Source organism: Takifugu flavidus, chromosome 13 (assembly GCF_003711565.1).
Source record: "Takifugu flavidus isolate HTHZ2018 chromosome 13, ASM371156v2, whole genome shotgun sequence".
NCBI lineage: Eukaryota > Metazoa > Chordata > Actinopteri > Tetraodontiformes > Tetraodontidae > Takifugu > Takifugu flavidus.
The window spans coordinates 783,367-800,160 of NC_079532.1; the positions used below are offsets into that span (position 1 = coordinate 783,367).

The window sequence follows — 16,794 nt, forward strand, 5'->3', positions numbered from 1 at the left end:
TTTAAACCAGATCAGAGAGAAATAAATCCTGACTCAGTTCTTCTCCTTAAATCTGCTGCTTTATAATGATATCCTGATGGCAACAGTCACCATAGCAACCCCAGTCAGGTTACTGCTTTTGTTACTTGTCTCAAAGTTGTGAAATGAAGGCAGATTTATGGAAATTTGGATTCTAAATTGCAGAAATAATAAACAGGTAAATAGAGAAGTGACTACGCCCGCTAGCACAATCTGAATATTATATATTCTGAGAAGTATATTGTATTCACCCTCTGTACTATGTACAGGGGCCGAGTATCCATTTATCTGGATTACTGTAAATATACATCCTCTTTGTATATTCTGAATTTTATTCTATTCTATTTTATTTTTATCTTAATTGTCTCTGCGTCTTGCTGTTGTTGCGCTGTAAATTTCCCCATGTGGGACAATAAAGGACCTGAATCTGAATCTGACTATTGTTTGGAGGCCTTTTGATCATTCACTTTAATGAAATGTTGATCTTTGTCTGCCAGAAAGTGATGAATAAAAGGGATTTATTCAAGTCCAGCGTAGCTTTGCCCACAATGTTCTGAAGGTCACCGGAGGTGATTGGAGGGCAGCACGTGATGCTGATTCAGGTTCTGACTCCTACCTGAGGAGGAACATTCTGGATTTAATGATCTGGACCTGTTCCTGGCCCTTCAAACCCAGTCTGGTGTGGGTCAGTTTCCAAGACCTGATTCTGATGCCTCTCGGGGATGCTGAACTGTGAATCGCAGCTTAGTTCCGGCTCTGTGGCCCTCCGGCTCCTCGTGGATGGTTCTGAAGGTCAGGTTGACACGTGGACCTCGTTCATGGTACTCCTTTGCCACCCGATGCTAGATGAAGCACAAATATTAATTTTTCGGAGTTCAAATTGAAAAATCAGTTGATAAAAATGGGTAAAGATTTTTCTAGCTCCGGAACCGTCTTCTCCAGAAACCTTTGAGAACCCCAAGAGTTGTCTCTGAGGGGTGTTCAATGGATGTTATTTATACTTTATTCACATGTGATCATTGAAAAAATGGTGCGAAGGTTGAGGTGCTAAAGGTTCCCTTGGATATTTCACACTTGTGTCTAGCTGGTTTAATGAGGTCCATCAGAACTGAAGAGAACTGATGGAAGCCCAGATCTCTGCTCTGGGCTTTGCTCTTGTGCCACTAAAAACAGAAAAACTGAGACTCGTCAGTTATGAGTCACATCAGCATCTTCATGTTAATATATTTAAATGTAATTTGTTCACATTTTCTAGAAATACAACTAAATAAAAAGTCATTAACCTGCCAAACCTTCATCAATAATTCAGGATTCCATCTTCTTGACTTGTTAATAAATAAAAGAAGATCCTGCTGGCTCCATTTGTAGATAAGGTGACCTGAGATCCCTTCTGCACTGACTCTTTGTGTTTGATTGGTCGATCCTACCTGCCAATCATCCTGTGTGGATCCTGACATCAGCAGAAGTGAACCGTGGCTTAGCGGAACCTGGATCCGATCCACATAGGTGTAATCACCTTCATCCTCCTGAATCACAGACAGGCAACAACATGCTAACAGACAGGAAGTGACAGGCCACGTGATTAAACTTGTTCTCGTCTGACCGGTGGAGGAATCTTGCGGAGGCTGAAGACTCGGGTGTCGCCCAGACTCAGAGAAGCAATGGTGGGCTTGTGGCCAAGTGAGGCCTCGTCGTCGCTGTGCCAGCCGATGCTGTCACGGCCATCTCGATATAGGTTACAGAGCAGCGAGTTGAAGCTACAGCCGCTGCGTCTCTCCACAGCCTCACGGAGCTTCAGCAGGAGCGGATGCCACTGTGGCGGACGATGATTAAACAAGCTACATTCACAGAAAAGATCTTTCAAATAAATTTACACTGTGGTGGGATTGAATAGCTGCATCAAACCTGAGTGTTAGAAGTCAAACTGGAGCGAGCGTAGGTGTAGGGCAGCGCTCCGTACCAGCAGGTCAGCCTGGGCTCCTCGTATGCCTCCCCTGCAGCAGCAACAATGCTCACATCTTTCAGCTGCTCATGTGACAGCATTTCCTGTGATGTGACCTGGTCACCTTGAATCACTGGCATCATCAAATACATGACTGACAGGAGGGTGAAAACAAGGCAGAACACAGGAAATGGCAGTAGTGATGGGAGGATATCATTCTAACGTGACCAGTGTTAAGAGTCACCAGACTCTTAACACAGGACAGAACAGATGATAAGGAGGAGGGAGAGGAGGAGGAGAAGGAGGAGATGAAGGATGAAGAGAAGATGGAGGGGGAGGAGATAAATGATGAAGAGAAGAAGAAGGAGGAGGAGGTGGAGGAGATGGAGCAGGGTTCCTCTTTAACCCATTCATCAGGCATCTGAGATGAATAAAAAAGCCTCCTGCACATCAACAGTCTGGCTACAGTCAATTTAGCAAAGCATCATAAATCACAGACCCAGATAAAACAGCTCAATATCAGCTTCAAATAAAGGCAAAACTAAAAGATGCCATGATGTCATGCGATCTAGGGAAAACCTACCATGTCTGTAGTTGGTCTTTTGAGACCAGGGAAGTTCTGCCAACAGCTTACTGTAGATCCAGTCAGCCTCTTCTGGAGGAAGAAATCCAGGAACCAGCAGGAGTCTAGACCCAGGAAAAGAAAAAACACAATCAGTCACTGTCAATGGATAAGACTTTCTTTTCAGCAAAACATCTTATCTTACACTGTGTGTCTGTTCCCGACACAGGTTAGAGACCAAAACTTAAGATGCATTACAGCTTATTTATATGTCGCTCATTTAAAAGTCTACACAGCTTGTCCGAAATCTTCCACTCAGGATCTCTCGTGCGATGGCACCATCTAGCGGAGGTTCAACACAATCATAGGTTGAGGTGGGTCCTGAAGACATCAAACCTTAAGTTCCTAAACGGGAAGACTCACCTGGACACGCCGGAAGGTCCATGACTGAGCTCATAATCACCTTCCTTTCTGTTAAAAAAAAACGAGCTAAGTGATGAAACAACCGCAAAAGGCTTTTACAGAAGCCAGAAGAGTCACTTACTCAAGGAGCTTCACTGGTGGAACAGCTTGAACGAGCTACAGACAATGAGTGAGAGCTTCTACAACAGAAACTACAACAGTTCCATCTAAAGAGATCAATGATTGTAACAGTCACCTTTGCGGGAGGCTGAAACTCAAAGGTCTTGGGAGTTTCCTGTGAGCGGATGCCCCAGGAGGCAGAGGCAGAAGCTGTGTTGGCTGTGGGGAAGGGTTGCTGGTTGAGGCCAGGGCCTGCTTCAAAAGATACATCATTGGGTGTGTCATCATTATTAGGGGTTACAGCTACCCAGTACGGTACCTCTCGGTCCCGCCCGCCTGGCCCAGCAGCCCTGGACTCTGGCCTGCTGACGCTTGTCTGTCATCACACCTGCTGGAGGGGGTGACATGGTTTTTCTTTGATTTAAAATTCTTAGATTTAAAATGGAGGGTTATTTCGGATATTCTATGTCATAATATTTAGGTCGAATGCTATTTTTAGAAACTTGATTTTAGTTCAGGTATCATTTCTGCTGCAGCCTGTCAACAGGTTCCGTCTCGCCGAGTTCTGTCAGCTAATTTTACATCTATAAACAATTACGGCCAGTAAATACACGAAAACAGGTTTGTCCTTTTAATGGCATTAGACACATAAAAAAAACTTACCTAGGAATCCGCTGAAGGTCTCAAAATCGATTTGTGTTTATGGAGTTAAACGTCATCGAAAATAAATCCGACCATAAACTGGAGTTAAATATGGTTCCGCCTGTTGTCCTTGTCCGCTAGTGTAACGCTTAAAATCTTCCCCAGTTTGCTTTAAAATGTCAGTATATTGTACATCTTCTACACACATGGAATCTAACAGAGTTTTTATAAAGAGCTCAACACTTTCCAGCTACGAGCTATGTTGTATTCACGTCCGGGTTAGCGTAAATGTGTACGTCTGGTATGTTGAGCCTTTGGTGTCATAAATGGCGGATGCCCGCCGTCTTCTGTTTAAGATGTGAACACAAAATCCACTCACACATTAGGTAAGAACAGACCCCTTCCTCATATATATACTGCTCACAAAAATTAAAGGAGCACTTTAAAGAAACACATTAGATACATCAGATCTCAATATGAAGTTGGATATCTATACAAATAACGACAGGGCAGTGTCTTAGGAACAAAAGGATGCCAAGTCTTTTAATGGAAATAAAAGTTTTCAGCCTACAGAGGGCTAATTGTGTAGACACCATAAAATCAGAGTGAAATGAAGATGTGGCAGGCTAGTCCATTTTTTCCAAAACTTAATTTCTGCAACTCAAAATGCTTTTCAGTATCTTGTGTGGCCCCCACGAGCTTGTATGCATGCTTGACAACGTCGCAGCATGCTCCTAATGAGACAACGGATGGTGTCTTGTGGCATTTCCTCCCAGATCTGTGTGAGGGCATCCCTGAGCTGTTGTACAGTCTGAGGAGCAACCTGGCGGCGCCTAATGGACCGAAACATAATGTCCCAGAGATGTTCTATTGGGTTTAAGTCAGGGGATCGTGAAGGCCATTCAATTGTTTCAATTCCTTCATCCTCCAGGTACTGCCTGCATACTCTTGCCACGTGAGGCCGGGCATTGTCGTGCATTAGGAGGAAACCAGGACCTACTGCACCAGCGTAGGGTCTGACAATGGGTTCAAGGATTTCATCTCGATACCTTATGGCAGTCAGAGCACCATTTCCTAGGCAATAGAGGTCTGTGCGTCCCTCCATGGATATGCCTCCCCAGACCATCACTGACCCACCACCAAACCTGTCATGTTGAACAACGTTGCAGGCAGCATAACGTTCTCCTTGTCTTCTCCAGACTCTTTCACGTCTATCACAGGTGCTCAGGGTGAACCTGCTCTCGTCTGTGAAAAGTACAGGTACTGTACTACTGTAAAACCAGTCCTGTTTTGAGGGTTTTCTAATTGTTGCCACTGAAGTGCACCAGTTGTTAATTCCATGAACACCAATACAGCTGAAATTTATTAACGAGGCCCTCAGCTGCTTAACCAACCAGAAAATTATCAGACAGGTTTAATTCAATTCATGCCAGGCCCAATAAAAAGTGTTCCTTTAATTTTTGTGAGCAGTGTATATGGTTTCGTGTGTGCGTGGATATAGAGAGCGCTAAATATACGTTACACTGGGCGTTCCGTTACATTCCTGCGGATTCTCTTCATAGTTAAGGTTATGCATTTTAAAACTACAAAACAAATCTATTTAGAACTTCACACAGGCCTTTGCCAGAACTTTTATTAACAAATCATATAAAACATGTTTCCAGCAGTAAATGCCGAATTCACTGAACAAGTAGACACAAATTTTAATTTCCAACAAATTAAAAGTCTTTTTTAAAGAAGTTTTGTGCAGGTTTAGATTAAAGGCTGAACATTTGAGGAAAGTCCGACTGATTCCACAAACAAACAATCAATACCTGCTCATTTATCTGATCAATACTACTAGTCAGGTTCAAAGAGGCACTTCTATTTAATGCAGCAACAAATAAAAATGTTAGATGTGATGCATTGGTGCAAAGACAACCCACCACACAGAATCACTTAAATATTCAAATATGCAACATTGGAGCATTGAGAATTAGAGAGACCAGGGTCTCAGGTCGACACTCATGTTCATACAGATGTAAAATAAATAATCACACATTTTTATTTTAATATAAAAAAAGCCCACCACCGTGTTTACTGCTTATAACAGCAGGTTAATCAGCATTTCTTTCACCAGTGTCAGTGAGTCAATGTTGGAAGTCCAAACAGCAGCAACTCACAACCATCTTGGCTTAGCTGGACTGTCGGCGCAGAGCTGAAATCTTTGGTACAAAACACATCCGTCCTCCTCAAATGCTGCTCCTGACCTGAAGCCCTCACTCACTCTTCAGCCCAGTGCCGTTCCTTTGCTCCCGAAGCCGCCGTCGCTGCAGATATCCGGTCCTCTGCAACCGGTTCATCCTGGCTCCCAGGAAGATGACGATGCTGCTCGGGACCAGCTTAGTGGTCACCCAGCCCTGCCAGAACACCACACCTCCTTTACAACCCCTTTAAACTGGAAATGAATGCAAGTGTTTTGGCCTGTGCCAACTCAAGCTGACTAATCAGACATTCAGAAACATCACATTTTCCACAGTAAAAAGCTTAATGAACCTCTAAATTCTACATTAAAACACCAACATCAGCAGCTTTCAGTTAAAACAAGTCTTTACCATTATGGCGTGGGGGAAATAACCATTCGTCTGGCTCTGCAGACCCACGGTGCTGAGCTCGGCAGCCACGTAGCGATCAGGGGTGGGTTTATCAAGGGTGGGCTTCCTTATACGAGTCATTTTGGTGGCCACAAAGAAGGGCAGCACGCTCTGGATGGGATAAAGGGGAATGTACAAATCAGCACCATGTGGCTGAAATCTTACAAAGATGTCAAACTAAGAATTCACTTAAACATGTGTGGTGGGATTCTTAGAACAAATCCTTTGAGCAGACCCATCAGTGCTGGCGTTTATGTATCCGCAATGCGGCCACAAGGTGGCGCCTGAGCACCTACAGGTCTATTTTGGTCGCTGTTAAATATTCCATTCAAAAGTTTAGATATAACATCACACCAGTCCTTTAGGTGGAATTTTGGAACCTTTATGCTTAGTTTGAGTGAGAAGATCTGACAGCAAATGTGATAAAAGGAGCCAAAACAGGCCAGAAGCAGGATTCTGGTCCGGGATTAACCTGCAGCTCACCTGAATGATGATGCCCTGACGTCTGTACTCCTCCTGAAGACCACGAGAGAAGAAATCTACAAAGGCCTGCAGACACCTTCAGATTAAACACACATAAATGCACACAGTCTGATTAACCAATGTCATGAACAGTTGTACCTTTGTGGCAGAGTAGACTGTTAGCAGAGGGACGGGGTACATGCCGCTGGCTGAAGAGATGTTCAGGATCACTCCTTTGGACCTGCAAAAAAAAGAAAAAAAAAAAGAGACTGAATTCTTATTGTTCTTAATTGTTAAATTATTCTGTCTGTTAAAGTGAACACAAAGATGCTTCTGGAAATTTGAAACCTTAAGTTGGATCATCGAACACGTCACCGAAACTGCAAATAATCTTTCAATGGTTTTACAGCCTGGATACACAGTTGGGGATTCTTGTGGAATTCCCCTTCTTCTTATCTTAACTGTAATCCTCCCAACAAACCTGACCTCTGACCTCAATCCAGTTCTAGTTCCAACCTTAAAGCCAGGTCTGAACCCTCAAACAGTCCTTTGAAGTTGTGACGAGCAGCCAAAATGTCCTCACTTTGCTGGTATAATGAGGATTTTGGTACTCAGTATGTAGCAAATACAAGAACATGCACACACCAACATGCATGCTGTGCCCATGTGTTGCCATGGCAACCTGTTGCTGCAGCAATTTATTGGAGTGACGCTCCAGCCTCACACGTCTCTAAATGTGCCTGTGCTGCTATAGGAGGGGCACCTCACGTGGACGCAGCAGCCAATGAGCTGGGAAGATCACTTGGTGTAAACTGAAAGATCGTCATCGCAGTGAACAAAAGAGGAGATGCAGTGACCGACACACAGACAGGAGACTCCTACAGCACATCAAAGCATCCATCTCACCTCTCGGCCATTCGCGGCAGAACCAGGCGGGTCATCTGGAACAGAACCATCAATATCTCAATTATCCAGATCCAGCTGACATTTGGCAGCTATTTATGTAACAAGTGTCCAGAAAGGCAACAAAGATAACAGATGAGAGGATGGACAGAAAGACAAAGAGAGGGATGAGGAGAGGAAAGCGGAGACAGCCTTGTGTGGGAGGAAAACAGACAGTATACCAGGTTATGGAACAGCTACAGGTAGAACACATACCTGGCAGACTGAGGTCATGTTCACATTGATCATGTTGCTAATGAACTGAAAGCAGGAAGACAGGAAGTCAGAACATCATTTCAGCTGCAACATCATGAACAAACCTTTCACACTCACATTCTCCAGGTCCGGAATGTGCAGGTAGTACTCAGGATAGGAGTACGACACTCCCACATTGTTGACTGCAGAGGACAAAGAAATCATAAGGACCAGTTAGACCGTAATTCCAATCTCCTCCCTTTTCCACCAGTAGGTGACAGCAAAAGCGAAGGAGAAGCCGAACCAGCCACACCTCATCTTAAAAAATAAGGGAAAAACAGGACAAAGAGTTCTGCAAACTATAGAGGACAGGATGAATTGAACCTCAGATATCTAGAGATGCAACCAGAACACCACGCAGCTCAAAAACATGCATCTGCACAGTTCAGAGCTGCTGTTACGAACAGGCTGCGATCTGTATCTTAACTCTGTGGCCAAGTCTTTGATATCGTCAGTATTGACAGATCTCCTCAGGGTTTAATGAACATGGAACACCGGTTCCAACATCTCCACACCCTGGAAATGCCACCTTCCCCCACTCGTTTGTATGTTCTGCAGATGAATGTGGCTCTACTGGCTTCAACGTCCCCCTTTCTGAACAAACAGCTTCTTACACTTCACACCCTCAAAAATCAGATGACCTTCAACTTCAATTGCTTTTTGCTTTATCTACAATCAAAGCTCAAACTTTGCATTTTTCTTTAATGAACAACCAAAATGAAGACAATCTGGCTTCAGTTTCATAATAAAATTTAAAAAAAAAAAAAAAAAAAAAAAAAAAAATTGACCCACGAAGAAAGCCTGAAACTGGAAGTGTCCTTACCCAGAACCCCGACTTCCAGACCGGCCAGGGCCGCCTCAATCCTACAGTAGATGTCGCTCTTCCCGAAGTCAACAGCAATCGTCTTGGTTTCCACATTATAAAGCTCCTCTGTGGAGGCAGAAAGAGCTTTGAACACATGCAGAAATGAGTGTTCAGAAATCTGAGGGGGAACGATGCCCAGAATCGAGGCAACAACATGCAGCCATTTTCTCTGCAAAGCCACACCCATCCCAGTTCAGGTCACTTACGGAGCGTCCTTGCCACATCATCCAGCTTCTCTTGAGATCGACTGATTAACATCATGGCGAAACCCCGACGAGCCAGCTGCGGATGGACAGACAGAGAGACAATCACCACCTGAGGGCAGCATCATCAGCTCTCAAGTCCAGCTAACGTGGCAGCACCATGATAATTAGCTTGGTTGCCAACAGGGTTTTTATTTTGAAAGCAGCTCTCACCTCTTCAGCATAAGATTTCCCAATTCCATCGGTGGCTCCAGTCACAACTGAGAAGAGAAGAAACCGATGTTAGCATCATGTTAGAGACCAGACACCGGTCCAAACATCTCACCATGTGGTAACAAAACAGTTTATTTTTTGTTTTTGTTTTTTAAACCCGCAACAAATACCAGGAACAATCACAATTAACAGAGGCATTAAAAACCAGGGGCGACATGAGACTGGTTAAACTGGGCCAGAGGGGGCATAACGAGACTGGTTATACTGGGATTCTCAGGATTGATGTTCTTTCACAGTCAGACTGGATTGGTTTGACAGCACTTGGCCCCACTGGGAGATGGCAGAGAAGTTGCCATGATGTGAAGCAGATCAAAGAGCTGATTCTGCAGGTCGCCTCTTAACACTTCAGACTTGTCCAGTGAAATCAAACCTCTCAGGTCTGAAGGCCTCTTTACTTCATCAAGAAAGTGTTGCTCCTATCAGCCCCACCTTCACCCTAGTCAGGCAGATTAAGGAGGGGCTGAAGATGGGAAACAGGCTATTCAAACAGGAAATAATAGATTAATAGAGGAAATTCTGCAGAAGAGCTGGAAGATGAGGTTGGAGAGGATGACGAACACAAAGCACGAGGAGGGATGTGAGGAGGGATCCTGAGGGTGGCTAAAAATAGAAATGAGAGAAGCGAAAAGACAGAATGGGGAGGGGGTGCGTCAAACCCCCCAATTTGAGAATGAAACAGTCCACAGGAGAAACATTTGAATAAGAATCAAGCTCAACCAAAGTGATGGGGGGGGGGGGGGGGTTCTAATTGACTAAACTGCATTCATTTGATACCAAAATGCAGCGAACTATGAGGACCAATGCTCATGACGAGCCAAGACCTGAACATATCGACCAGATGTGTTGAATCTGTTCCTAAATGCTGCAACCATCTGGATTCATGTTGGCTGCATCATAACCACACACACACACCGCCTGTTCAGCTCCGTTGTTCCTCACAAACTTATGCTCAGCCCCTGAATGATGACCCTCCCCTCGATTATATAACAGCAGCCTTTTCTCTATAAATTGCATGTTTGTTATAAGCCCTCAGAAGATCATTAGACCTTCTCATACATCTTTTATCCAACATGACATTTGTTCCTCCTGGTTTTATACCAGTGCTGAGGTGGTTTACATGGTTCACCACTGTGCTGGCCGAGATGTTGAGTTGAAACGCACCCTCATCATCGTTGCCACCAGTCTCTCAAAATCAGCAAGATTGGACGTGTGAATTAAATAACACAACAGCCGAGCCACATGAGCTGGAAGAGACAGAGCAAGCAACCACGTGAGCGCACGCGTGCCAGTGTCGTTTCCCATTCATTCCCAGCAACAAGCCCCCCCATTTAGGTGTGTGCTCCTTCTTGGCCTGATGGTGGCGCCTGTGCTGCACCCACTTTAATGCTGCACATGATGTCCAGAAGAACCTACACTCCTCAGCAGCAGAGAAGCCCCTGCCTCTGCCTGCTCACTATTCCCAGTCTAAAAAAAAGCAGGAGTAAAAATAGCAGTGAGGTGCAGAGTCGTCTGAGCCGCCACCCAAACCAGCAGCAAATAATTCTCCAGTCTCCGTCACCCCCAAATCCCTGAAGTCTCTCAAACAGACCCTCAAGATTCAGCTGGAGGAGAGAGAGAGAGAGAGAGAGAGATCCCCCCCCCACACGTAATCTGTTGCACCTTGACTGGAGACAACAAATGGTCATGCCCACCACCACCGACCATAGAAGTGAGAGAAGAGGGAAGAATGGAGGGAGGATGAAAGGTGGAGGAAAGGGTGGAAGGAGATAGGGAAGGAAAGAGGGAGGGAAGGGTGGAGGGATGTAGCAGAAGATCCAAACAGACATTCTTTCCTCCCACACTCAAAGGCAGCTTTAAATAGTAGCACAGCAAAGTCATGTGGGTAAAAGAAAAGGACAAAAATAAAGCTCAGAGGAGGAAGCAAGAGAAAAAAAAGGGATAACGTGTCCTTCAGAGCTCCCCAAGATAGAAGCAGCATCTATATTTGGGATCTTAAGGAGTGAAAACGCCTCAGTCATATGGCTCATCTAAAAAAACGTTTGAGCTGTGAAAAACAAGAGCAGCAATTTTCACAACAACTTCACCATAAACCAGTCACAGCACCGGAAATAAATGAGCCTAGTTCGTGCTCACCTCCTCCACATCATGTTGGCAAGGCTATGTCACACGACCACCACAAAGCTCACGTGACACCAGTGGTAATCAGGTTTATATCCATCGTCCTTTAAAACATCATTCACGGGTTTCAATCTTCTGTTGTATCTTCATGTCATGCATTTTGATTTTACTGTAAAACAGAAGTGACTTTCTAATGTGAATATATTCAGGGGATCCTCAACTGGAAACAACTGGTTTTACTGGGACAGAACCGGGTTGGCGACAGTCCACACACCATTAGCGGGTTCCCTCGTGTGTCACCTGGTTTATCAGTTAGCTTTTGTGATTGTAATATGAAAGTAAAAAGCTGAATCAGATGCTGCTGTAGCTCCTCTGAATGGTTCTTTTCTAGTATTTAACAGTTTGAACTCGAGTCCATCAGGTTATGACTAGAAATAAAGAGATACAGAGAAGAGAGGAAGACAGTCCCGCTACACAGCAAGGACAGGAAGTGGAGCGATGAGGGCTGAGATGGAAGCCATGCAGAGGCGATGTTTACCTAGCATCCCCGGCGTCAGCACATGGCCCTGACCTTGTGCTACACCAACAGCCATGTGCGCACACACACTCACAGAATGAAGGTCTTATCAATTTACAAGAACAAGTTTGTAATAATTATCACTGACCTCAAAGCTCATCTTTATCCCTCCTTCATCCTGTTACGCAACCACAGCATTTTCTCAATAAACTGGAATGTGGAAAATGACGACAGTCAACTGTACCAAAGAGCGGGAAAAAGGAAAAGCTCCTTTGGCCAGATGTAGACATCTGGAATGCCATTACACCCTCACACACACTTATCTAACATGATCTGGGGGCAACTGTCTGAATACAACATGTAAATAATGATTGTGTTGAACATTAAAGGTCGCAGTGTGAACCCCCCCCAGAACCCAAAGTTTCTGCAACCAATCAACTAATATCAGGGAACTTTAGCTCATGGGCAGCCACCTCTGTTGACCTTAGAGATATTTCAGTGATTTAAAGTAAAAAATGTCCTTTGTTCCAGCAGCCACAGATTGATTCCAGGCTGGCCTGGGAACGTTAAACACAGTTAAACCAGTCCCACCAGTAAATTCCACCTGTTACACCATCACATAAGTGATGAGCAATGAGCCGAGTCAGCAAACGTGTTTTTCTAGAAAGCTTTTCAATCTAAGAACACCCGGACATCAGGAGTTCAGTTCTTAACAAAACCTGATTCATGTTCTTTTAATCTGGCTGCCATTGAAAAAGGAGAGTGTAAGATTTAAAAAGGTAAGTATCAAAGCTTTGCTCGTCCACATGTGGCTGACAACCACGTCTGAAGGACATTTCAGGTACAGTGTAATGGAGAAAATTGACATCTCCTGGGCTGTAGGGATGCCTTAACAACTTCAGCATTGTCATGACGAAGTTTAAGTGTTATTTTGCAGCACAGGCACATTCCTAAATTCATTCTTTTTAAAAAAACCAAAAAAATCCTGAACCTTCAGTTAATCAACTGATCTTTAAATGAAGAAACAATCAAATTTCATTGAATTATGATTAAAATCTCCATTTTCCTCTTTGTTCCTCCAAGGATAATTAGTTTCATTCAGGTCAGGTTTTTTTTTTTTTTTATCCCAGTTAAAGAATTAAAGAACCGTTAAAGAATCCAGCGAGATGGGGCGGGGCCATGTGAGTGACGTACGTCCGGCAGAGAATTCACCCCACTGCTGAACCTGGTCAGACCTGCACGTCTGGTCCAACCGGCCCACTTAACGGTGGTTTAACGCTGAGGTCACAGCTGCGGGTTTCGGGGAGTGTCCCGAGACTTGAGCGGGACCAGACCGAGGCTGTTTCCGAAACTACACACTCTTTCACTATTCACTACTCGCTACATGGGGGACATGGATTGAGTGAACTACGTAGTGCACTCAATTTAAAGTTAGTATTCGGACAATGGTGTCATTTACGGCGCACGTAAAGTGACGTCATGGTATCGCATAATAATTACGAACCGGTCGCCGGATAAAGTGGCTGGCGACCCGGTGTTCTTAGATTTATTTTAACCCATCAGAAATACATTCAGCGGTCATTTTATGAAAATATTTTACCCTATAATTGACTTTATATAATAAAATGAAATATTAATGTCAATAATAATTACTTATTACCTAAAATAATTAGTGTCCCTTGACATTTTCAAGCCAAGACGTGATGGCACAGTCTTCAGTCATATTCCGCTGTAGTGAAAACATTTAGTAAAGCAATTTTTCATCAAAAAATGGATCCAGAGCTACTTTTCATCTTTGTAAATATTATTTTACTGAGATTCTGTCGCCGGGTGAGGAACAGACGATTCCGAAGAACAATTTTAAGTGAGGGGCGGGGGGGAATCAGTGAAGAGATATATCTATCTATCGATCGATCGATATATATCTATCTATATAGATATAGATAGATATCTATATAGATAGATATCTATCTATATCTATAGACATATATCTCTATATATCTATATATATAGATCTATATATATAGATCTATATATAGTAACATTTTAAGATGATCATATCGGACCTCTACTGGGAAAAAAAAATATTTAAAAAAATTTCATATATCAAACCGCACAGTAGAAATTACGTTAAATGTATCCCATCAAAATATATCCCGTAAAGGCTGACGGGATACATTTTCCGAGTTAGGATGCTCGCTTGTACACTACTTTTCGCAGTACGTTGTGGGATACATTGAGTGCACTACATAGGGTACAGCGATGCTCACTAACAATTCGGGCACCATTTCAAAATGGCGTCCACACTATTGAGTGCGCTATGTAGGGTATAGGTGTGGTTTCGGAAACACCCCAAGTCGCTCTGCACGAATCATCTTAGCTGTTAGCGGACCTGACGTCATTGTTGCTGGAGAACACAGCAAGTGAGGTACAAGCCAGATCTACCAAAGCGGAGCCGTCATGCCCACGCGGCGTGCGCGCCTGGTGGGGGGTGGGAGAAATCACTGCTTCTGCGTAACCGACAGATGACGAGGTGAGGAAGCAGCGCATGACTCATTACCGGTATTTCTCCGCACATTCGCACAAAACCTCCATCTGCGGCAGCTCACACGCATTTCTGCGTCACTGTCATCCCGCAATGGCGCAACGTGAAACAGCCCAGAATAATCATATAGGCGCACCACGTCACACAGTTATGTCGTATGGGGAGTGTCGGAACCTGCAGTCCGATGGGAGGACTGAGGACGGTAGAGGAAGCAGAATTGGGTCACAGTCACATCTGAACCCAAACCGTCACTATTGCGCCGACACGTACAGCCAAATGACTTCTGGTTTAAATGTGGAGCACCCTGTACGAGACAAGCGCCAGGAAACTAGTGAAACCACCAAAAAATATATCACAAACACGAGGTGGAAGAATGTGGAGCAAAAACTGGGTGTCGCACCTGAGACCGGGCTGGGATGATCGAGATATAGGTCACGTCTTAATTGGACTGACGCGGGCATCCTCCACCAGGCGCAATCATGTGCCTTAGCACAAAACTGCGCACTTTGGCTCCCCAAACAGGGCCAAACATTGCGCTGAAGGATGAATCACACAATCGGATCAGAACCCGATCATAACATCATCCGTGTCACAGCTGCTGGACCAGCGCGCGTTACACAATCACCAAATAAAAATCTGGGTAAAGAGATGTCAAAGTTTGAGTCCAGTAGCCTGATTTCGACACCTGCCCCTCCCTCCGCTCTTACCCGCAGACGCTGACATGACCCGACTCACCTGCCCATTTGCCCAGCTTCGGAGAAAGCAGCTTCCCGTTGCCCAAGACCCAGATTCTGAAGCCCGACAACAGCCTGTAGACCAGCCAGAGTGCCAGGGAGGCCACGGTGAACGCACCGACCCAGAACAGAGGTTCCTCAGCCCCGCGGAGCGTCTCCTCGACGTTCATCCACTTCATGACGGAGAGTGTGTGTGTGCGTGCGACAGTGCGCGTGCGGAGACCTCACTTTTAAGCTATCAGCTCTAATTTCAATGTGCGAGCGCCTCTTTATAAAGAGGTTGTAGCATCACACTCACACCCCCAACACTTGTCTGGCCACATTTAAGGAGCCCCACCCACCTGACACTGACCACGCCCCTCCCTGCCGCCGACTGGCTGCCGCCGCCTGCTATCAGCCCATCCGCCTAACCGTTGGCGCGCCAGGACGTCAATCCGCCGCACGGCTTTACCCATTCATCTAACTGGGAGTATGAATGGGGAAACTGGGACGTGCAGCAATTGGAGTAGGCAGTTGGCAGTTCCCATCCGGCTGCCCTGATTGGCCGCCGGTGGAGCAGGTTTGCCGGTTTCGCTCGGGATTATGAAACCTGCCAAACCCAAGCACTCGGCACAAACTGCCCACCCCGCTTTATGAATGAAGCCGTGCGCCCATTGGAGAGTGAGCCACGGCAGATAATTGGCTTCAGAGGCACAAGTGTGTAACGTCAGCGAGGTGACTCAGCGCAGGATTCTCAGTGTCATCATCATCATCATCACCATCATCATCATCATCTTTTTCTTCTTCGTGATGCGATAACGGCGCGAGGAGTCAGCAGGCCCCGAAACTACAAAAACTACAACCCCCAAAATCTCCAACCACTCTCGCGAGACCCTCGTTTTAAGTTCCCCGTGTGTTACATAAGCGAGGCATGATTATTTTTATTTCTTCATCTTTATTTAAATTCTTTTTACATGACAAAAAATTATAAATGCTCATACACACGCGCGCACACACAGCAGCTGCAGCTTCATCATTCCCCCCTGTCGTCATGTTCGTCTCCTTCACACGAGTCCAGATCATACATGAAATGCAGCCGAACCGAACTTGTTCGAGCTGCAATTAAACCGGTTCTGAACTCAGCGGAGCATAGACACTATGAAACTGTGTCATTACACGTCCTGCTGGGCCGGAGCTGCCTGCAACTGTCGGCACAAGAGGTGCTCGGTACAGTTTCATCAAAACACTCTCTCTCTCTTTCTCTCTCTTTACTTTCGGTTCAAACCAAAGGAAATGTCGAGCTTCACCTTCATCCGTAATTTCTTTTAGCTGAAAACAAAAACAGAAAATCAAGTTCAGTGTATGGAGGGATAAAATATTTAACACACACATAAACACACGAATTTAACAAAGATATTTCCTGATCAACGCCAATGATGCGTTCTCTTAACTACATACATATTTCAGATAAATATTTTGCTCTAAATGCTCAGAAGGGAACAAATATGTTTTGCTACAGTTTTATCATTTATTCTGTAGGATGTCATTTAGAATGTGTGTATGACACTATTTAAAACACCAT

General features: G+C 44.7%; 2 protein-coding genes across 8 annotated transcripts; both read right to left on the minus strand.

The window, feature by feature from the left end:
- Positions 1–33: 33 nt before the first annotated feature.
- alkbh3 (alkB homolog 3, alpha-ketoglutarate dependent dioxygenase) lies at positions 34–4,011 on the minus strand. 7 transcript variants are annotated; one of them, XM_057051317.1, is made up of 11 exons: positions 3,708–4,011; positions 3,364–3,432; positions 3,181–3,263; positions 3,067–3,101; positions 2,946–2,993; positions 2,544–2,647; positions 1,924–2,114; positions 1,622–1,831; positions 1,446–1,544; positions 719–860; positions 34–634 (listed from the first exon to the last, which is right to left on the minus strand). In XM_057051317.1, exons 2-11 carry the CDS (start codon positions 3,425–3,427, stop codon positions 579–581), a joined length of 1,032 nt encoding a protein of 343 aa, XP_056907297.1. In that variant the 5' UTR covers positions 3,428–3,432; positions 3,708–4,011; the 3' UTR covers positions 34–578. The 7 variants fall into 7 exon arrangements, with proteins under 7 accessions (XP_056907297.1, XP_056907296.1, XP_056907295.1 ...); XM_057051316.1 differs by having other exon boundaries at positions 3,364–3,435; XM_057051315.1 differs by having other exon boundaries at positions 3,181–3,296; positions 3,708–4,010.
- A 1,291-nt stretch (positions 4,012–5,302) lies between these two features.
- Positions 5,303–15,539, minus strand: hsd17b12a (hydroxysteroid (17-beta) dehydrogenase 12a). The gene is made up of 11 exons (XM_057051320.1): positions 15,235–15,539; positions 9,260–9,306; positions 9,050–9,125; positions 8,802–8,909; positions 8,057–8,121; positions 7,940–7,984; positions 7,688–7,722; positions 6,941–7,022; positions 6,803–6,868; positions 6,281–6,430; positions 5,303–6,085 (listed from the first exon to the last, which is right to left on the minus strand). Exons 1-11 carry the CDS (start codon positions 15,410–15,412, stop codon positions 5,945–5,947), a joined length of 993 nt encoding a protein of 330 aa, XP_056907300.1. The 5' UTR covers positions 15,413–15,539; the 3' UTR covers positions 5,303–5,944.
- Between the last annotated feature and the right edge of the window lie 1,255 nt (positions 15,540–16,794).